At 38.0% G+C, this 23,437-nt stretch overlaps 1 protein-coding gene across 4 annotated transcripts in view; it reads left to right on the top strand.

Annotated features, from left to right (window-relative positions):
* The first annotated feature begins 2,027 nt into the window (after window positions 1-2,027).
* The window catches only part of HBS1L (HBS1 like translational GTPase), a 59,657-nt gene continuing 38,247 nt past the window's right edge, over window positions 2,028-23,437 (top strand). For 2 of the 4 annotated variants that reach the window (XM_069010720.1, XM_069010721.1), the window contains exons 1-4: window positions 2,028-2,181; window positions 4,788-4,853; window positions 6,633-6,770; window positions 8,915-9,109. In XM_069010720.1, the coding sequence (XP_068866821.1) occupies window positions 2,139-2,181; window positions 4,788-4,853; window positions 6,633-6,770; window positions 8,915-9,109 (442 nt within the window). In that variant the 5' untranslated portion in view covers window positions 2,028-2,138. Of the gene's footprint in view, window positions 2,182-4,787; window positions 4,854-6,632; window positions 6,771-8,914; window positions 9,110-9,648; window positions 9,763-19,803; window positions 19,825-23,437 lie in introns of those variants that run through there. The other 2 variants (XM_069010723.1, XM_069010722.1) reach the window with 2 other exon arrangements.

Raw genomic sequence — 23,437 nt, forward strand, 5'->3', positions numbered from 1 at the left:
GCAACAGAATGGTCAGGTGTGAGAAATGAGAACTGTCACTACCTGAAAGAAAAAAAAAGGTAAATTTACATGATTAATATTTACTGGAGTTTTTAACATTTGAGGAATGGGATCTAAGTAATTTTGGAGGCGGGAAAGTGTGTCTTTTCCAAAGTAAAGCTGTTGGAGGCAGACTGGGAGGATGCCCTATAGTTGTAGTGATACAGTGTCTTGGGTTACTTCACTGAAGGCTCAGAGAGCAGATGCTGGAATCAGGTTTTGAATTTAGAAGTGTGCTTCCCTGGCCATAGCAATAATGGATGATAGCAAGTCTTCACTTTTGTATCTTCTACTCATGTCAAGAGATTGGGATAGATAAGGATTAGCACTGTCAAACCTCTGCTGCAGAGAACTTTTGGGACACTAAAGGTCAACAGGACACCAGTATTAACTAGAAATCTTTGTTTCCAGTTCTGTTGTAATCCTAGCACCATACGAAAGCCACTGTGTAGAACCTAAGCCTGTGAGCTGCATGTGCTTCTCTGTAGAAATTAGTTAGAAATATGCAAATAAGGTAATGAAACAATCTGCACCTTTGCATACAATTTGTATATGAACACAAACTTTGGCTTATGGTTAATAGTCCCTGCCTCTGGCGGTGACCAGGAAGGATGTGGAGCGGTAGATAGTGACACTTTTGGCATGTGGGCAAGGACAAGACAATAGTTAGGTGGCAGTTACAGAAGGGCATGTGTGTTGTAGGGATGTTTGGCGGTGTGCTGGGGTATCAGAGGACACCTGGAGCATGCAGGTGGCTGAAGGGGGCTCAATTTCTCATATTGTCAACACTGGATGAAAAGATGGTAAATAAATTATTAAAGTTCTCAAAGATGAAGGCACCTGACTTCAGAAATATTAATAGGATCACTGGCCTAGCAGCTCCCAAGCCCATAGATGAGTGCAAGTATCTGGGGAACAACTGGGGCAGATACAGAAGCAGATTCTGTCAGAGCTGGAGCTCATGAACTGGGATCTCTATCCCAACTCCCTTTCCCACCAGAGCTTAAGGTCTTGTCTGCTTGTCCTTCTCTCTCTGCCCCAGCATGAGGAGTAGCTGTAGGGACATTCCTTGGTTACCTGAATCCTTGACAGTGCAACTGCTCCTGCAGGCTGAAACTTGGTATTAGATGGTGTCACAGTAATGTGCCAATTAAGTCAGATCAAGGCTCCATGGAGCCTAATGGTTTGACATTTTGCTTCTTAACACTGCCAACAACAATGCTAATTATTACAAATCATATTTACCTACAGCAGTTCATCTAATCCTGGCCACTAGTCAGTCACTGGATTGTAATGGCTACTCGTCACCAACAAGCCAGGTCAATTGATCCAGAATTGAAAAAGGCCTTGTACTTAATTTCAAAGCCTTTCAAACTCTCTTCGTGTGGTGGTGCACAAATCATAGACTTTGTTTCAGATGTGTTTAAATGACTATGCCCTTGGTGAACTTAGGCCAATCCACAGTGCTCCCTTTTCATCGATGCAGCTGTTTTTGAATGAGCTTTAAAACACTACCTTACATCTGTGCATTTAACACTTCCCATTTCTGGCTTGAATTAAACCCATCATTGACAGAAAATGGGCAGCTCATACCTAGTTTTCCCTTGTAACTCACATTACTACACAGACAAATACCACATGCAGACTCTAAACTACTAGACCCCATAGAATCGCAGCAACATTTATTCAGGTTGGAAGATGTCTCCAAGATCATCGAGCCCAAACTTGAGCTGGGCTCCACCACGACATCTGCACCTCAGCACCAAGTGCCACCTCCAGTCGCCACTTTAAGCGTTCCACCACCGAGGCCGGGGCTTCCCGCCCTGCCTCAGCCGGGCCCGGCGCGTAGGCGGAGCGCGAGCGCCTCAGCGAGCGGCCCCCGGCTGGGCGCGCGCCGCCGGCCGGAGGACGCGAGCGAGCCGGGAGGGACTCGCCGTGCGCATGCCCAGCAGCGCTCGAGGGCGGAAGCGGTGCCCCGCGCGCCTGCGCAAGAGGCGATTCCGCCAGGCGCCGCCGGACTTCAACATGGCGACCTAGGCCGGCCGCGCCAGCGCCACCGCGGGCGGGCGAGCGAGAGAGAGACCGCCGCCGCCATCGTCATGTCCCGGCACAGGAACGTCCGAGGATATAACTACGACGAAGGTAGCGGTTATGGCGAGCAGGTGCTGGTGGCAGAGCTGCGGAGCCCGCCCAACTGCCGGCCCCTCCACACTGCCCCCGGCCCGCGCCCCTTCTACCGGCCGGGCCTCCCGTCCCGGTGGCCGCGGGCAGCAGGGTGTAGCGGGGCCGGCACCGCGGTAGGGGAGGGCCCGGGGGGCTGTCAGGGGCGGTGGGAGGGGAGAAGCCGCCCCCTCACCTCCCCTCGGCGGGGGTTGGACGGGGCTCCGGGCGAGGCCTCTCCCCGCCCCGTTCCCGGCCCGTTTCACGCCCGAGTGGAGGGTCCGGCACACGTGGCCGCTCTGCCATCCAGGATCTCCTGCTGCTGCCGGGGCCTCCCGGGAGTTTCCACACGGGGAGAGCGTGCCCTTGGTACTCGGTCCAAGCCACAGCTGGATTCTACCTGCGTTGCCTTGAGCTGCCCAAGTTGACTCTGCTTTTCAACAGCGGCATTGGCTTGAAGAAAGCCTCAGTACAGTTGAAGCCGTCCATGTTTAGTCTTGTAAAACTTGAAAATTGATATTTACTGCCAAACTCTAGCAAAGTATTGCTGATGTTAATAGATAGGAGTCACCAGCTGTTACCTGAGGAAGAAATGTAATTCTTAAAGATGGAGTTGTGCGTTTAGGGAATAACCTTTTTCAAGCAGCTGTCTCATTTTACTTAAGCATGCGTGGAATGAACAAGTTCTTCTGTAAGAACTTGGCTTGTACCTGCACTTTCTTTGTGCCCTGGCCCCATTAACTTAGCCAAACTGTAAATCAGAGGGGTTTTTTTCCACTCAAAGTCTTTATTTTTGTTGGCTTGGGCCGTGGAGAAATGGACACACTTCAGTTGATACCGGTATTTTAAAGAACCCTTTGGTAAGAGTAGCGATTTTGTTGCTTCACTTTGTCCGATTATTAAAAAAAATGCAAGAAATGCTTCAGCCTGCCTCTGGGCTTCTGCTGAGTGACCAGACTACACGGTTTATATGTATGATAGTACCACAAATTGGGTTTTGCACTGTGATCTTGGAATTTCTTGGAAGTTGTAAATTCATGTGAGCTGTGCTGTGTGTTCCCACCTTGCAGTTTCTGCTAGTGTAAATTTGCCTAATGTAGGCAAAATATTGGACTAGATTGGGAATTTTACTGCTTGATTTTTCATCCTCTAGAGACCAATTTTCATCACAGATTTGTTGAAAGTATTTCAGCTGAGTCTCTGGCATTCATAAAGTTAAGTGCGCAATCCACAGAGTTAATTTCAGTGTTCATACACTCATCCGACTCTCTTTTAATGAGTTTTTTGAGATACATAGTAATTTGCTGTAGCCATTAAGTTGCTATTGCTATTGGAAGCCTGACTGTGAGGTTACATGTCAGGTCTTGACCCTTGTACTATATACTACCACTGTAGTCACACAGAATCATTTATGGCCCAAATGAAGTCGACTTTGTGTCTTCTTTTCTTCTCTTTTAAATGTTATATATTCTTTTTATGCTGCTCGTGACTCTGTAATGTCCAAATATGTTGCATTTCTAAACTAAATATTTACAGTATTTTTTGATCTCCTTTCTTAGGAAGACTTCTGAGGCCTTAGATCTTCTGGTCTTCATTTGACCATGTTCCATTTTCTCCCCCTCCTTTCTGAGATGTTGTGAATATAACCAATGTGATATTCCATCTGCAGATATGTTGGCAATACAGCTGGACTGCTTCAGTAGCTTCTACTCTGTTCTCTGTAATTTATGTGATTTTTAAATACTTATTTTTATGGTCAGTGCATGTTGTGGTCTGTAAATCTTCTAAAACAGTAAACAATAGATGTTACTTGTGAAATTGCCAAGTGCAGTAGTGTCTTTAATAATAGTTTGTTACTTTTTTCAGGTGTTTCCTTATTACTTAGTGAAAATTACACTTTTTTAAAAGATTGACATAATACTAGGATTAGATTTTGGAGGGAAAGGTGCATAACTTACTCTTTGTATTTCTTGGTGCCTTTTTTTATGAGGAAAGAATATTTTTAAGTAACCATATTTTTTAAGTAATATTTTTAAGTATGAGATACTTGCTTTTTGCCTGAAACAATTTTGCATGTTCAAAGAGAATTGTGAATTGGGATTTTTGCCTTGCTGAACTTCATTTGAAAGGTGGATGGGTGTGAGGACAAAACGGAGAAGAAAGGTGAGAAGTGCGTAGGAATGGAGTAGAAATGCTGATCCTGAGTTGTTGGAGTAGAAATCGCAGTTGAACTGTCTGTCTGGGGTTAAGACTGAGAGGTCAAGTAAAAATATCAAGAGAAGTGCCATTTTTGGAACTGGATTTGGTCTGTGAGGGCAAAGGAGATGCTGAAGGAGGAGGTGTGAAGTATGGTAGCTCGAAAATTTTCAGCCTAATAAATAGAGAATTAAATGTTAAAACATATTATTATAATAAAATTTTATTACTGTAATGTAGAAGGTTACTTCTTATCTAGGTAAATAAACAGAACTTAACTGCACTTCTGGAATACAGGAAATGAATAATTTCATAAAACCTTATGCAAAACCTATGCTTTGAATTATTATTTAGAAATTGTGCAGATTAATTTTGCTGTTTTTGCTTCATAGACTTTGAAGATGATGATGTGTATGGCCAATCAGTAGAAGATGATTATTGCATTTCTCCTTCAACAGGTTGGTTCAGATAATTACATTCAAGTATTGTTCATTGATACCTGCTCTGATATTTATTTCTAAATTAAAACAATATTTAAAAGCTAGTGCCACTTTTCGAAACTGCCTAGTGGCCTTACTCCTATTACAGTCAGTTATGTAGTGTTAGGCATTATACTTCTGAAAGTCCTATTAGACTGCTGGTCACATTTTGCATCCTGTATGTATATTGTCTTAGATGGTTGGAATGTACTTGGTAATGTAAAAATCTGGTCTGTGGGAATGTGTTGATAATCTTGAAACATTTGGTATCTTTTCATATGGTTAGTAGGATCTACCTGGGCTTAGCAGTTGTTATTGTGCACCTGGTAGTTGTTCTATGCAACTTCGAGTAAATATGGGGTAGGGAGTCTTATTGTGGGTTGCAGTGCTGGTCCTCTCGTGCAAGATCATGTGGAGCTAATCAGCCTTCCAGCATTTGTAATGTTGCAAAGTAGGTTTAAAATAGTGATGGCTGTGTGCTCAGGTAAGGCATAATTGTAGTCACTCAGCTCAGCTGAATTCAGCCTGGCTGTAGAACATTTAAGTTGTGTTCTCCAGTCAAGTCTCTGACAAGATTATCAGTTTAGGGTTTCCCCAGATTTGGTGGCAGTGTTTCTAGAGCTGAGTAGGCCCTGGAAATAGTACAGCTAGTGTTGATGCAAAGCTGTGCTACTGCAGGTAGCTGGTCTGGATCCAGGTCCACTGTGACAGTGATGTAGTGTGTGACCTCTGGCCACAGGAACTTGAGATAATTTGTTCTTTAAAACTCTGGTCCTCTCTCATGCTCTCGATTTTAGTGATGAAAATGTGCAATGTGTACTTTTTTGCTCAAGTATAGACTGATAAATGGCAAGATTAATTCCTGCCTGCGTACAGTAATTTTCCTAAGAACTCTTCATGTGTAAGCTTCAATTATAAAGTAATCTGATCTAGATTGTTTAACAATCTTAATAGTTGCTTCAGTTATGGTGATTGAATATGTAATGCTGTGTATGCATTTGAGAAACAGTTGCCAAGGCTGTACTACTTCTGGATATACAACTGCTTTCAGTATGGATTTCAGAGCTGCTGAGACTATTATATAAGGCAATTTGTTTACATTATGCTTTGCACATTTCTGAGAGTATGGAATGACTGGGGCTCTTGTTCAGTGAGGAGTTTTATTTGTATATGCCTTAACATTGCTAAATCAGAATGATGCCATGCACTTGTTTAAGGTTTTGTGTGACTATGCATTTTTACTCATGGGCTGTATTTCAAATGAAATTCTATGAAAGAAAGGATGTGTTCAACTCTGTTAAATTCTTACCAGTAATTTGACAGTGACATGCTGTAAGAGCAGTGTTAATTTCGTGCTAACTTAAAAATTGAGACTGAGTTTAACAAAAATGGTTGAGTAAGGTTCTGAAGACATTAGGCCATAGATTTGTATAGAAAGTACTGTTTTTCAAACCTGGAGTATATTCTTTTTTCTAATGCTGAACTGTGCAGAATTACTGCATTCCATGGATACAAGGATATTGCCGAGCCTGTAGTTTCACAGTGATGAATTTATATATATTCCAACATGAGCTGTTGTATGCTCTGTGCAGTCCTCAGGTAGTAGTAACTATACAGCAGTGTCTCACCACCCCCTTGAAACCACTGCAACAGTTCAGCATCCTAACTTATTTTACCTTTACTTGTGTTTTGCTTTTAAAGGAGGAAAAAACATTTGACTTTTTTTTTTTATACTTTTTTTTTTTTTATCTAATGCAGCAGCTCAATTTATTTACTCCAGAAGAGACAAACCAGCCACATTTGCTGAGCCATTAGAAGAAGAATATGGCTATGAAGGTACCGATGCTGCTGCTGATAGTTTTACATCCACTCATCAGTTGACTGAAGTTGATAGAGGTAATTATGGAAAACAGCTATCAGAATGATACATGATTTAAGGATTTAGTAGAATAGTCTTAAATTAATGTTTCTTACTTGACTGACACTGTTCAGAATTTTGGAATCTTGTTATAAAGCAATACCCTTCAGGAGCCTACCTTCAGTGGCCATTCTTCAAGTTTGTAACTACCTTTTGTGTACTACTTGTAACTTGGTTGCACACATTGAAACATGTTCTTAGTTTCTTACTAGAAATAATGAGATTTCATGTGGAGACGTTAGAACATCTGTACTGACAACTCAAGTCTTGACTCTTGAATATGATAAACTGAGTATTTGTAGAATGATTTTTTTTTTGTTGTTTTGCATTCCAAATTATAGCAATCAGCAGTATTTGAGAGGTTTTCAAAGTCTTGCATTTCCTTGAAAGAGTAGCCAATATTCTGTACAATCTTTTCTTATCCTGTTTTGAATTCATGAGACTTTTGTTTCCATTCAGTCTTACAGCCATGAATTCCACGTTTCAAGCTGAGTTCTGAGCTGAGTGGTTGGGGAAAAATACTTGCTTTTGTTTTTTAAGCTTGCTGCCTGATTGCTTAATTGCTTGCTTTGTGAAAAAGAGTCACAAGTCTGTTTTCTAAGTGTTAATGTAGTTTTTAATGTTTTGGAAATAATCAGGGTTATTTTTAAATGTTGATAAGATCGCACTAAAGTGTGTTGAAATTCAATACTTCAAAAAAGGTGCAGAAAATTGTGAACAATTCTGAACAGTAAATTAGAAAGAATTTTGATTCTATGTCAAGTGAATTGGTAGAAGTTAAGCTAATGCTTAGAGATATGGTTGAATATGGTGTATTGGGTAATAATATGCATGTTTTTACAGCAGGAAATTAAGCTGTAGAGTGCAATTTGAAAGAATGAGCTAGTATAATGGTAGAGGTGATCTAGACAATGCAGTCCTCTGGCTTTGCAGAATGCTTTTGACACAGTCAGCTAAGAACTGCTATCGGGGCTGGAAGGAAAGTAACATTTTGGACTATAAAAAAGAGGGAAAAGAAACCTCAAAATATCCACTCCTACTGTGAAAACAGCAGTGGTCTCACAAGACCTAATATGTTTGATACAGTATGTAGTGTTGGCCATTAATACAAAATTATTGATGTAGCCAGTGTGGCTGCAAGGAGTTTCACGAGGTTGTTCTTGTTGAGTGTTAGATAGTAAAATGGCAACAAGCACGTTGTGCAAGGCTCTGCCCATACTTGTTTTGCAGGGCAGATGTCTGGGGAAGATTCACTTTCTATTTGAATTAGAGGTAAAGGGTGCTAATATAAGTAACCTTGTAGAGGTTGGAATTCTGTGGTGTTGAATTCCTTTAAGCAAACTACTTTAAACACCTTCCAGGAAGTGTTCAAATAAAAAGATGTAGTTGTCTTCCTGTTCTTCAGCTCCTGTTTTCTAAAATCTGAACTGGCAGCAACTGGACTATTCAGGAAGATTTTCTTGTGCTCTTTAGTGTTTGTTTGGCTTCCAGTGCGTGGCAGCCTGGTGAATTTTCAGTCTCTTGTGCAGCAAGTATCTTAGTAAATGCTTATAGTAGTTGCAGAAATATGTGCCAAAGAAAATTGATTTTATCAGCCAAAAATATATTACAATTTTAGAAAAAGTAAAGATTACAGGTAGTTTGAAACCTGGCATGTTGATCAGTTTTCAGTTGTTAAGGCCTGAGGACCCTGAAAATGCTGTTGTACTTTGGGTGTTAATTGTAGCCTCTGTAAACACTTAAATGTGCTGTTCAGTGGGATTTTACATTGACTTACTAAATTATTTTAGATAATTTTAAGGTGATTATTTGTATTTCTCCTCTGCAGTGAAGATACATATTTTACAACATCAACATATTTCAGTACTGAGACTTTCTAGAATAATAAATGGTAATCAGTAAGATGTTCTTTATTGCAATATCTGAAATAGGTAAATATTCTGCAAGGTGTGAGAACAAAGTTTATCAGGGCAGTAAGTGAGATTGAAATTAATTTCTAAAGGTTTTAGCTCTTACTGTAATATTTTTCCCTTCTGTTCGCTAGTCAGAGGTGTGGTGCTAGTGGTTAGGCCATTGAAGACATATTTTTGGGCAGCTTATAACAGTAATATGTTTCTTTCAGCCCGTCTTAATTCATGCCTTGATCAAATGAGAGAAGTTTTGGCAGAGTCCATACCAGAACAAGCAATGGTGCAAGCAGTACTGGATACTAAATTTGATGTACAAAAGGCTTTGGATCTTGTGCTTTCACAAGGCAGTAAGCAAAATGTGAAGACCAAGAATAAGGATGCTGTGATTTTAGCAAAGACTACAAAAGGTATACTTATATTTAATTGTTTACATTCAAGGTGATTCATTTCTATCTACAGTTTAATTTTGGCTTTACAAACTGTGAAGACGCGTATCATAGCAATAGTCATTTCTTGGAAAATGAAAGAAGACTGACTTACTATATGTGTGTTCTAAAACATTTAAAGGAAACAGCTTTTCTTGAGCTAGAAGTCAAAATAACATCTCAGTGTCAGTTAAAATTCAAGCTGCGACCATCTACAGTTCATGATTGATTTCTGACTTACATGACTTAAATGAATTAATGCATGTCCTTAAATCTTTAATTTAAAGCATCTTTAAATTTTTAGTGCTCCTCTTGTTTATTTGATGAACTGACATCTCCCATCCCTAAAACCTCCCTTTTTTGGTAGTGTCTATATAGTAGCTTTCTTATTTTGATTTGTACTTAAATATTGGTAGTCTTTACTGGCATTCTCTACTAATTCTTAAAGTTCTTTACGTATTTCAATAGATACCTGTAATTTAATTGTTGAACATTCCTTACCTTTGGATAACACTTAGTAATTAAATGCCTTTTCATGTTTCTTGATTTTTTTTTTGTTGCTGCTGTCAACTTTTAAAAAATGGGATATTTCATTGTGACTGGACTTCCATCTGAAAATTATTGGCTATTGTAAGGTAAGGAGACTTACATTGTTGTCCAGAAATGTGTATTGATACAGGCAATTTCTCTTGTGCAGTAGACAATTTTGCTGACAACACCAACAGACCTGGGTTTGGAAACCTGACAGCCAAAAGTGGTTCAGCTCTTTATTCTTTAACTACAAATTTTGAAAAATCTGATATGCCTTCATGTGAAAGGAAAGGATTGAAATCCTCTTCACTTGTTCTGTCATCTGTGTTCAGTGAGGATTTGTGTAAAGGATCATTTTGTGAACCTGTGAATAAACAGGCAGAGAAGCAACTACCAGAAAATGCTAATGCAGTAAATTTGGTTCCTGAGAGTGAGGATGTTCACTCTAGCATAGGAAATAACCCATTGAAATGCAAGGAAACACAGGACTTGAAATCCTTGCTGATGCAGAATGTGGTTTGTGATTCTCTGAGTCCTGAACACAGCATTCCTCTTGTTTCCTCAAAACCTTCTGATTGTAATCGTAATGCACATTTTTATAGTCCTCCGTGTTTAACAAGTGCTTTAGGAAACTTGGCTCTTGATAATGAAGTCAGTCATACTGTAAATAAAAGGAATGAACTTCTTGAAAATTTTTCTTCACTTGCGCATAGTCGAAAACAAGAAAGCCCCTCTTCAGATCTGGCTGCTTTGCCAGTGTTAAGACCTGGAAGCACATCATTGGCTGACTTGCTTCAGGAGCACCAGGAAAGCAGTGCTAGCCACTGTTACTCTTTGGCTGATCTTTACACCCAGTCAACAGCAAGTCTCACTGATAGGAAATTGGGAACCTCATCATTATCACAACTAGTAAGTCAACCCCAGACTTCAGGTGGGATGCCAGAGCTAACAGGATCTTTGTCTTCTCTAGCCCTTTCTAAAGTTTCTCCAATAAAGGAGGTTGAGAATTTATCACTCTCAGATTTAATAGCAGAGACTATTGAAATAGATAAAACTCAGCTGAGAACTGACTTGGCCACGCACAATGTAATTGAATTGAGGCCCTCCCAAGGAACCGACATTGATTTAAGTGTCCTTGTAAAAAATGCAGATGTATCTACAGAGAAAAGTGTGGTAGGACAGTCAAATATACTAAGTCCTGAAACAAAACTTTTAAAAGAAAAACAAGGAAAATGTTCTGGTTTTGCCAAAACAAGCAGGAAACCCAAAAAAGGGCATGGTCTTAAGAGACAGGATTTGTCCCTTTCATGGATAAAGGCACTGCGTGCAAGACCTTCAGCTTTTGCTTTAACCTTGTGCCTCCGTTATCCTCCAAAAGGATATAAGCGGCGCACAGTTGGGATACATAAAACTTTCCTATACAGTAGACAAGTACAAGATGTAAAACCCAAGGAAACTGGTCCTACAATAGCCATAACACCATTTGACTTCAAATCAGCATCTCCTGATGATATTGTGAAAGCTAACCAAAGGAAAGCTTTTACAAGACAGTAATGAGGAAAAAAAAAAGCATCAGTATTGATATTGCATAATATTAAAAAAAATTATATAGGACCTATTTATGATGCAGAACTGACTTTTTAAAAAATTTTTTTAATTGACATATTACAATTCTTGCTGATAGGCAGAAATTTGTATGTGAACTTTGAAAGTGTTGCACTGAATATCTTAATTTTGCATAATTTTCGCTGACAGTTTAACATTCTTAACTTTTGGAAAGTCTTGAACTTTACTGTATAGCTACTGCTTGTACAAAATTCTGTAAACACCATTAGACTTCTTGAAATATTGCTCTATGTGTTCAAGATACCGTTCATTGGGAAGAACAGTGAATGATTATTTTGTAAAGTAATTTACTTTTGCTATATGGCGTATAGTTTGGGGAGCAGGAGCCTCAGTTTATATTACAACTGTTTTATTAAATGTTCTTAAGGTTAGATATTCTGATAAAAGTATGTTATTAACCTGCCAGTCTTGTAATGGATGTTTCCAGTCAATGTCATTATTCTGTTTCTATCTTTATACTGATCACACTATTACAACAGAAATGCCTTTAGTTTTTAAAAGCCTCAAGGACCTCAGGTTTCGACACTTCTGGTTGTGGTAATACATGTGTAGGTTTTGATAGGACCAAATTTGTAGGGGAGCAAGCAATTAAATTGTTGTGCCTCCTGACTGCAATTAGCTATCAAAATGTGATATCCAGCATTTTAAACCAGCAGTTTTATAGGTATGTACATGCTGCATGTATTTCATAAGAAGTTTCCCTAGGATTATATTGTTTATTCTCAAGTTTTACAAAGAAGTACTGAAGTATTGGTTCTTACAACTGTAGCATGAGAGTCTCTGCTCAGTGGAAAAAAAAAATCAGGCAAAGCCTAAGTGCTATTTGTGTCTGCCTCTTGTCTTTTTTGAAGAAAACTTCCTTTAGAAATGGAAATGCATTCTCTTCTACTGTTTGCACCCATTGCTGTTACTTTGAATCTTTAGATGAAAGATCCAAATCAGAACATTCTGGACTTATTATGGTGCCCTGTTACGCAAATTAGTAGCTGCATGTATGTTCGAACTTCCCTTTTAGTACACATTATGACTTCTAATATATTTCCAGTGTCATTGTCAGTATTTTAGATTCAGAACAGCAATAATTTCAATAGAGATACTGCTGCAACTAGAAAATGTTTGTTCATACACTTAATTAGTGCTAAACTTGGCAGCTAGTATGAAACAGTAGATATGACTTTCATCTAGTTTTAATCTAGTTTTTGTTGAGCATGTTACATCAAAAAGAAGACAAAACCTTTAGGTTTATTCCTGACTTCCGGTTGCACTACGATTTTGTTTCTAAATAAAATAAAAGAAAACATGTTCCAGTTCTCTCAGGTACAAATTTAATGGTCTGTATATTTTGCTTTTTGTCTAGTTGTCTCGTCTGTCAGTTGTCATTTAGGACTAAGAGCAGTGTGATCTTTGACCTTGTGAATGAAATTAATGTTTCTTAACCTAATTAATAAAAGTTTTATATAATTACAGTGCTGCAGTGTTTATGTTCCAGTTGATGTGTTAATCTAGCCATCTGTATCCTAACCTATTTGGAGTTCCTTTAAAGGATTAAATAATGCAATCTAGTGTACATACTATGATCTGATAAGTTCATTAGCAGGAGCATAATTGATTTCCTGAGAAGACTTTCCATAGAAGTCTGGTTGATACTGGTTGTAATACTGATTGTTTTATTAATTAGTCATAATAGCAAATTCTACTGTGTCAAGAATATGAAATGCTTTTCAGTGATCTGTTTCTCTGAAGTTAATCCAGGCATTAACTTCCCCCTGCTTAAAAATCCAAGTCTGTTTTTCCTACCGACCAAAGGGTCCTTAGCAGAGTTTGTAATTAAAGCTCACTTTTCCCAAAACCGTGTGTATTTTTCTAGTAGAGAAATTCTAATTTTTCGGCATAAAACATGAGTGCAAAGTTTGGCATTGTCATGCCTGTTATATTTGTAGGTGGTTTTGCTTTCCTGTGTTTCAAATACTCCAGACTTAATGTCAATAGAGATTTCTAATACATGTGGGTCTTTTAAAATTGAATAGCTTTGCTTTCCCATCTAAATCTTTTCTTACTTTCTCTATCTGGCTTCTCTTTGGTTTTGGTCTGTTTTCTCATTCCCCTGGCTGCCCTTATGTACATAAAACTTCTTATAATTTGTAATAATTTTAGAGCATGAACTGGATATACAACTAAATATAGGTCCTGTGGATACCATTGGAAAAAGTACTAGGGGGCAATGTGTAGTACTTGGAGCTCCGATTTGGCATAGTTTTCATGCAGATTAAAGTTTGAACAAGTGACAAGCTAAAGGGCATCAGCATTGTATGTTAATCATGGATTTTACTGTGGGATTGTTACCTTAGGAAACAACTTTGGATCTTGTTAGGTACCTAGATTTTCATATATAATTAGTTTTTCATTGGCATTTGACTGTGGTGTTAGTGGTCATGAAGGAGCAGTATATGCTGTTCAGGGTATAAGCACTAGGGGAGGGATTTTTCTTCAGTTTGCAATCCTGAATCCTGAAGTGAGCCTTGAATTAATACAGACCTGCAGGCTGAACATTGGAGAAGGTGCCTAAGTGGTGGGTAAACCTGAATTCCAGTTAAATTTCAGCAGAGACTTAATTTCATGCCTAGACAATTTTCTAGTTTTGTTTTTCTAAACAAAAGGTATTGTGTCACTATATTTGCTTTTTAAATTAAACAGGTATTTTAATAGTTTCCTTAATTATTCCTTTAATTTTTTTTACTGAGAATGAGGCTTATGGTATCAAGGACAGTTTTAATTGTGTTAGAATACTGCATGATAGGGTATGTGGCATTTTTATGTAACAGCTGTGGCCTTTGCACTGAAGGGTTTGTGCCTAATGAATGTTGGAATTCTAGTAAACTTAATCTGCCTATTTTAATATGGGTTGTGTTACTTGTTTTGGAATTCAGATATTAACATTGCAAAATACTTGTCTGTCTTTCCATATAAACAGAAAAAGATAATATTAAACTGCATAGACATACTACTGTATACTCCTAAGCCATTTAGTACATCAAATTTATTTTGTGCATAATTTTTAAGTGGCTGCTGACTATTTTTAATACAAAATTGACTTCTGGATATTGCTTTATATATGTAAATAAATGCATATTATTAAAGAACTGAGTTAATTACAATTTCTTGTTAACTTACCTGATAGAGTTGAATGTTCTGTAATGTTTGTATTTATTGTGGAAACAGACTCCAGTTCTTATCTAGGTTTGCATGGGCATTCTTTGCACAGAAGATTCCTTTGGAGAAAGCAAGGCAAAATCTATATGAACAGTTCTCAAGATCTTAAGTTTCACATGTAGCAAGCTGTTTGAATTTCTAGAAATGCTGCACAATAATATTTCAAAATCTTATTTCTAAGTGACTAATGGGTGCAGTGAGGTAGTCTTTGCAATCTTGTGTTTTGCCCTATTTCCCTACTTGTGCCATTCAAAAATTTTTTTTGATTTTTCCATAATCAGCAATTTCTCAAAATCTGCACTTCTGCAAAAAGTTAAACAGCAACAACTACTACTGCAAAAATGAATATCTGTACAAAAGATTTGTATGAAGATAGGATACAACTTGTCTTTTTATGAAGCAAATGTGGTTTATTACAGTCCCATTATACAAGGGCAGTAGTTTACCTTTATACAGGGGCTGTAGGTTAGGGTTATACAAACAGTCATTCACATCTTTTTCAAATCTAAAGTACTCGACTTCTCAAATTTTTAAATCTTTTTGTATTAGGTATTGATTATGGATCTATATTTCAAGCAAATACTTCATCACATTGCAATTCATGTAGTAAAGGTAAACTTCCTCAGGTGCTGAAAGGGGGTATTTTTCTGTTTTTTGGGTTGTTGTGTTTTGGCTGGTTTTGGTTTTCTTTAAATTTTTTTTTAAAAATTTTTAATTGAGTTGAATTTTTATAGATGTCTTTTTTTTTTTTCTCTGAAATGTAGAAAGCTGATAGACTTAGATTTTATGTTCAATTTATTGTGTCCAGGCTTCTAATTAGATAATAGGAAATATTATTAGTTCAAGTTATCTGTCTGCACTGGAGAACAATGTTATGAAACAAAAAGCCAATGGTGATTTATTTATTCATTTAAGCATGCATTTGTCTTCCCAAATTGCTATCTCAATGCAGTTCAGTGGGAATGGGTTTCTATTTTAATATTGCTGTATTATGCAGCCAGTTGCTTCTTTGTGTGGTGTATGCACGTACACTATTTTACCAAAAAGTAAAAGCTAATTGTGGTTTGTGATTTTAGGTGATTCTTGAGATGAACAATCTGTATGAAACTGCTCATCAGCTTCTAGTGTCATCATGGAAGTGTGCTTTATCTGGTTTGGGGATTTGTTACATTGCATGCTTAAAAATGGGCCATTAGAAACAGTTGTCAGTGACTTCTGAGGTATGTCTGTAGTTTGTTGGTCAAATAATTGATTTGTATGCTTAGTGTTGGTAGGATTCCTTTAGAAAATAACCCATTGCCCTATAAGTTTCTGGTAATACTAAGACCAGAAGATGACTAGAACGTGTAAAATGGTTGTAGTCTGTAGAGATTAAAATATGTGTTGAAAGAGAATCTTTGAACAATTTCTTAAGAATTAGACTTATGAAAACATAGTGAAAATTATTTTATTCTTTTTATAATGAGATTATGGAGATTTTAGAGAAGAGTTGCTTGTGAAGCATTTACTCATCATCAGTGAGGTCCCGCTGACTGGAAGCTGGTGAGCATTGTCCTGATTTTCAAGATGGGCATTAAGGAGGACCCCAGAAACTACAGGCCTGTCAGTCTCACTTCAGTGCCTGATAAAGTTATGGAGGAGATTTTTCTGGGTGGTATTGAAAAACATCTGAAAGACAACAGTCTGCGGTCACAGCCAGCATGGCTTCATGAGAGGAAAGTCCTGTCTGATTTTGTTTTATGACAAGGTAACCTGCCTAGTTGACCAAGGGAATCCAGTTGATGTAATCTTTTTGGATTTCAGTAAAGCTTTTGATACTGTCTCACAGGATCCTTCCTGATAAATCCAGCACACAGCTGGGTAAACACATCGTGAGATGGGTGAGCAACTGGCTCATGGGTTGGGCACAAAGGGGTTACAGTGAATGGGGTGACATCAGACATTGCTAGTGGGACTTCACAGGGCTCTATCCTCGGGCCTGTGCTCTTCAACATCTTCATAAATTACTTGGAACACAGAACTGGAAGGGATAATGAGTGAGTTCACAGATGATGGAAAACTGGGAGGACCTGCTGACTCGTTTGAGGGTATAAATGGGAGGGTTGAGCAATTCTCAACCAAGTGAAGGTCAGCAAGGGAAAGTGTCAGATACTGCACCTGGGATGGGACCACCCTGGCTGTACATACAGACTGGGAAATGAAGGGCTGGAGAGCAGTGCCACGGAAAGGGACCTGCAGGTCCTGGTCAATGGCAAGTTGAACATGAGCCAGCAGTGCCCTGGCAGCCAGGAGGGCCAAGCGTGTCCTGGGGGGCATCAGGCACAGCATCGCCAGCTGGGCAAGGAAGGGGATTGTCCCACTCTGCTCTGCACTGGGGCAGCCTCACCTCGAGTGCTGGGGGCAGTTTTGGGGCCCACAATACAACAACATTAGAGATCATCCAAAGAATGATCTGGGTCTGGAGGTGAAGCTTTATGAGGAGCAGCTGAAGTCACTCAGTTCATTTAGCCTGGAGGAGACTGAGGACAGACCTCATCACAGTCTGCAGCTTCCTCATGAGGGGAAGAAGAGGGGCAGAGACTGATCTCTCTGGTGACCACTGACAGGACCTGAGGAAATGGCCTGAAGTTGTGTCAGGGGAGGTTTAGGTTAGACATAAGAAAAAGGTTTTTCACCCAGAGGGTGGCTGGACACTGGAACAGGCTCCCCAGGGAAGTGGTGACAGCATCAGCCTGACAGAGTCAAGAGGTGTTTGGACAGTGCTCTCAGGCACATGGTGTGATTCTTGGGGATGGGGCTGTGCAGGGCCAGGAGCTGGACTTGATCTCTGGGGGTCCCTTCCAACTCGGGATATTCTGTGATTTTGTGATCTTGTCAATGTATGGAGATAATAGCTGATGAAGACGGACATTATTTTAATATTTCAATTGGCTATTTTGAGTCTTTTTATCCATAACATGAAAGAATGAAACCTTAATATAGATTTCTCCTTTTGACTGGTGCATATGTTCTTGACATGTGTAGAATTTCTCAGGTGTCTTTTGCTCTGGTATCAGTGATATTCAGTGATTGCAATTTGAAACACACTCTTGTAATAAGTTGCTCTTACTGTAGTCAAGATAAGCAAAGATTTTTGTTTCAGGAGTTGTAGCTGGTATTTATGGATTCTCTGAGAAATCTTTCATAAAATTCAAATTTCTAAAAAGTATGTATGTGAAAATGGTACCCTCAGTCAAAAAGATCTGCATTTTCTGCATCTTTGTTTCATTTCTGCATGGTTTTTTTCTGGCTAAACTACATTTCTTTTTGCTTGTGTTAGTGTTAACAGAACAAACAGATACTGGTGAGTGAGCAAGGTTCTATTCCATTTCAGGCACTGTTATTGGAATTGTTAACCACTTTATGACATTAAGATTTTTGATTTTAGTGATGCTTGAGCAAGAAGGAGGTCAGATGTCTGTAAATGTGCAGTCCTTGCAGGAAATAAAAAGTGCTGTGAACTGAGTCTCTTTGGTTTGATTGCCGTTGGGGCAGCAAGGAATCTAGAGTTGAGCTGTCTTTGTGGTGGCACTGACCATTTTGTTTTATGGTAATTTCTCAAGAATAGCACCAAGAACAGGTCTATTTTTATAAATATTTAATAAGAAGCAAGCTTCACAGTAAAGAGTCAAAGTTGAAAGTAAGGCACAGGAAACTGAAAAAAAGCCTTACTCATGACATGCCAGATAATCTGGGAGTAGTGCACACGTCTACAAAACTAGATTTAAATGTGAGATACTGGGCTTTACTACTTTCTTAATAGAGAAGCAGTTAATAGATGTTAATAGAGACACAGGTATTTCTTCACTGGCATGTATTTTTGATTTATGCTTTTTATTAATACTGCACATGTTCAGGATTTTGACATAACTGTTAATACAGTGTGGGCAGTTTCAAGAAAAGCACGAATAAAGTTGGCAGGTGCTTACCTTGCATTTTGTTAATGTTTCTTTTCATTTTCTGATTTTTTTTTTTTTGCCTCTCCTGTGTAAGTATCTTCTTCAATTTTGCTTTACACCAGTTGCAGTTAAAAATGAAAAAATCATACAAACATCACCACAGTGTGACTCGATGTCACTAGCTTTTTCTTTTCTGTCAGTTGAGTGCAGCAACATTTGATTTTGGTTCACAATGATAGGTAATTCTCTTTCCATGAACAAATACTTATTTGTCTTCTGTCTTTTTATGTTGCAGATGGACATTGTGATAGCAGTTACTTCCTAGTGCAAAGTGTCAGAATGCAGATTATTGTGCTTTAACAGATAACTTTTATCACTTCTGCTTGTGGTTAATGGACAAATGAAGTTGGGAGCCTTCAATGAATAAAAAAGCAACCAAACCCAGGCAAACTGTTACTTTTGGATTTTATTTATAGGGAGAATTCCAAAGAGGAGCAAACATTCTGAAGGTTAATGGTGATGTACAATAAATTTTCATTAGCTTTAGAGTTCCTCAGGTTTTTCTGTCATTTATCATATAGGGCTCTGATGCTTTGATTTTGCACATTTGAAAATCCATTCTTTATACATCGATATCTCAGAAGAAATTTTTATTCCCAACTTCAGTTGGCTGTGGTAACTTTTCTGTAGCATTACAATTCTCAAATGCCTGCTATAGAGATGAGGACCTGTTGTACTTAATTACACTGAGATATGGCATGCATTAAGTCTGTGACAAAGAAAATGTGTTCTTTTCTCAGTGGAAATGTTTAAAATCTGACATGATATATCTTAAATCATGGAAAGTAAATGAGAATTTAGGACTTCCGTGTTTTGGGTAAGAAAAATATATACACAGACTTTGTGAAGTTACTGAATCTTGACACTGAGGTACTGTGTGGGTTTTAGAAAGGAAGTGGCTTATTTCAGGGAAAAATGTGTCACCAGCAATGAAAAGTTTTTTAAAATCCTTTGAAATACATTTTTGAGATTCTCCTCATACATACTGTACACCTACACTGGAAAAAGTGACACTCCAGGCTTTTTCTGAGTTTTCCTTTATGGTCCTCTAACACTAGTTACTTTTGTTAGGACAAAGTGTAAACCAATACAAAGTCAGTAATTTCTATAGTTGATTGTATCATGTATGAAAACTGGGTGTTTTGCTTGGAAGCGAAGAGAACTCGGATGAAACTAAAAATGATTGTGTCCTTTTTAGAACTTTGGGATTCCAGAAGAACCAGAGATCCTGGGGAAACCGTAGCTTCACTTGTTCTTACAGTGTCCTATCTCGGTCCATTCAGGTCACGGTAAAGATCAGCTATCACATGATTTTCTCAGTGTTGTTAGAAGGTAAAGTGAAGAATTTACTAAGTTCTCAAGTGGGATTGCTGGGGTGTCAGGAAGGTATAATTGGAGTCAGAATTTTTTTTAAATCCTGCCTTAAGGATGAATTAATCACTGCTGTTGTATCAATTTAATCAATATATCAATTTAAAGATTGTAAATCCTACCTGAAGTTTGCACTTGAGTGCTCAAAGCAAGGCTGTTGGGAATGCTGACACAGGAGTATTTCACAGTTGAAAACTAATGCATTTCAGCTCTAGAAACTAGTAAGACATCTAAATGTTAGAAGTGGCATATCCAATCCAACATAATGGGAGCAAAAGAAACAGTTTAAAATACATTACATACTGATAAAAAGGAGCTTGAGTGCTAACAGGAAACCTGGGAAAATTCAGAAAAGTAAAAGCCAGGAAGGTGTAAAAATGCAAGCTTTAAACACAAAATTACTTCACAATGTCTGTTTATGCTAAGTGTCTTTCGCTACAAATACTGTCCTTCCCTAGAAAATTTGTGTCATCAGTGCAAACTTCATCTCTGTACTGTCTTCTGGATATGTTTCTGCAGTATTGTGGATGACTCAGAATTGTTATAAAGCATATTAGTTGCATAGTCTAGTGTATTATGGCACATACATATCAGACATAACAGAAATGCCACCTCTTGTACCTCTAGTTACATTTGAACTGTTTTCTTCTTGGGTGACAAGATTTTACCCATTTTTCATCATCTCAGTTTTTCAGTCTTCAGCGGGGATACTTAAAAATACGTGAAGTACCAGTTTCCTTCCTTGTATAATACTTGTGATGATTGAAATGCCCATTAGAATTAAAACTCATGAGTCTACTGTCAGAATTCCTGGGAGAAAGTAGAAATTCATGCTTAAAATGCCAAGAGCTTGGAAAACCTAGCTAATTTTGTTGTGGAAAATACTTGTCTCTGTAGAAGTTATAATGCCATATTGTCAAAGACATGGAAGAGCTTTGTGTGGTTCTTGCTTCAGTTCTTTTTCTATGTTTTTACTGCCTATAAAAGCTCACCCTAAGTGGAAATTTTGTATCTAATTAATTCCAAAATATGAGTTGAAGTTATTTTGGGTACTCCTTGTTCGAGTCCCTGCTGCAACTTTTTGTGGTTTTAGAATCACATTTTCCTATTTTTAATGTTTTCCTCTTCCCTATTGCTGACCCACATAAACAGGAAAATGACTAACTTTGCTTGTCCACTAGGCGAGATGGCATAACTGTGTATACACCAAGTGCTGTGCTTAAGTTGAAAAAAGGAAAATAAGTGCTACCCAAAGATGTTAAATAAATATTTTTCAAGGCAAAAATGTACTTTAGATTTGATGCTTTTGATGCTATTTTTAGGATAACACGTATGCAAGCAAACTATTACAAGATTGTAGATGCTATGTGTGTGCTTACAGGTGCTACTGTAAATGTGAAGTGTAGAGAAAAACATCAAGCAATGAACTTGAGTCCATGCAGGTTCCCTTCTTAAGTCATGATAGAGTGAAATGCACTGCTTGAGTCTGGCAAATGAAATTTTTCTGGCATTGATCCACATCTGATAAATCTTCCAAAGCTCATCTAAAACTATAGGCTGTACTTTACTATATTCAATTTTGCTTCTAAACTCAGATATGCAGCTTTTTATAAATCAGTTTATGTCTCTGAAATATTTTGGCAATGAAGAATAGAGTCTCAAGTGTTACGTTTCACATCACACAAATATATATAGGTTGTTGTTTTCTAAATATGGGTCTCTCTTTTTCAGATTATGGTAATAATAGGTCTCAATTTTTTCTAGTCTTAATTAAACAAGTTCATCTTTGATAATGCTGGGGTTCAGATAAGTTTGGCTGATGCCAGATGAGTTCATAGGAAAATGTGGCGTAAATTTTCAGAGTAATTATATAAGTATTGCAAGTGTAGATAAGTAATGCAGATAATGTAAAATAGCTGCAGTTAAAAAGAGAAAACATTTCTTATGCTGAAGTATGGTGCAATTTTTATAAACTTTTCCTAAATTTTAATGCAGAGGTGATTAGGTTTTTAAATGTATTTTGTGTTTTTCAAATGTGTGCTGCTTTGTATGTCAAGTAGCTTTTTTGTACCTTGCTTACTTCAGCTTGGCCAGCATCTGTACTCTTCCTTGCAGTGATTTCCCTGATAAATACAGTTAGAGCTTGATTCAAGGATTTTATATCAGTTAGCCACTCAAAGGCCTGCTGTCAGCTTAATTATCAAATGAATGGTTGGTTCTCTAAATCTGTAGTAATGTCCATTGTTGCTGGTGCCATCCGTAATGTATTTCTTAGGGAATTATGTCTTTCTGGTATATAATCTGTTGTAAATAGGTGTTTGTACAAACTGCATAGTGCACAGCAGTGGTCCAGGAAAACTTTGGGACATTTCAGGTAGCTTAAGTTTAGTCTCTAAATTTGCAGTAATAGTTGCGTGAACTTCTTTTCAGTTATATTTTTTTTCTGCTAATATGTTGGTTTTGGTACTGTGGAGATCCTGGACTGCAGATAAATTAAGTACCTTTGATCAGCCTGCTGCATTGATGCAGCTGGAGTTTGTTTTGCAAGTTAGATTCAGAGATCTTTACCAGTTTCACACCTAGCATTCAAATATTCTTTGTATTGCCAGTGAGATATTTAAATAAGAAAGAATGCTAAAGCTTTTTTTTTTCCTTTGTAATTTTAGTAGCCATTGCTTCCTCTTCATTTTTGCCCTTCCTCAAATGTACTCTATTTATGAACAGGACAAGATGACAGTGTGGCAAACTAATTCTGTTTATTTAGGAAATGAGTAGGGTACCTTCCATTAGAATTGAAGGAAGAGCAGAAGTAGATGTTGAATAAAGCCTCTTGATCTTACAGTGAAGACAGAAAATTTCACTAAAATGGAACTAGAAGAAAATTATGTGAAGTAAAGTATGCCTTAGTAGTATCAAACTTCTTTATCTAACAGTTTCCATCTCAAGCTGTGATAATATGGTCATCCTCTCCTGTAGGTGTATTTAGTTATTACTTGTCTTTTGTTAAAGATAGCTGCTGTTGATTAGGTTTGTGTGTGTGATAATTGAGCTTTGACCTGTGTAGCACTGAGGACAAAACTGAGATTGCACACTTTCTTTCCAAAAGGCAGGAGTTGCTTGAGTTTAGGAGGTACATGCAAAAAAAAAGTGTCCTTTACAGCACAGGAATATATGGAAGGTCTACCAGCTAGAGAGGCTAGTGGTGATGTAGCTAGTCATATCAGAAAAACTGAACTTTGAATATCAGTAGTAAGGTAGAATAAAATGCTGGTTCACCAGCATAGTTATGAGCAGTCAAGGCTCTTCCAGTTGAGAGCAGTCACATGTGGAGTAACACAACTTCACATACCCTGTTATGTTATGGACAAATTACCAAAAACTGGTAGATACAAGTGTGACTGGACTCGAAGCCTCATTTCCTTTTGTTTCTCTTCTGATGTTCCAGCATGAGTGGCAAATAGCATTGAGAGGGGAAGATGTTTTAAATAGTATCTAATAAAAAACAGGGAGAGCACCCTGCTAAATAATAGCACGTTGTGAAATGTAGTCTCTAGTATTGAACTGAGAGTTGTGA

The sequence above is a fragment of the Aphelocoma coerulescens genome, chromosome 3, assembly GCF_041296385.1.
Source record: "Aphelocoma coerulescens isolate FSJ_1873_10779 chromosome 3, UR_Acoe_1.0, whole genome shotgun sequence".
NCBI classification, from domain to species: Eukaryota; Metazoa; Chordata; class Aves; order Passeriformes; family Corvidae; genus Aphelocoma; species Aphelocoma coerulescens.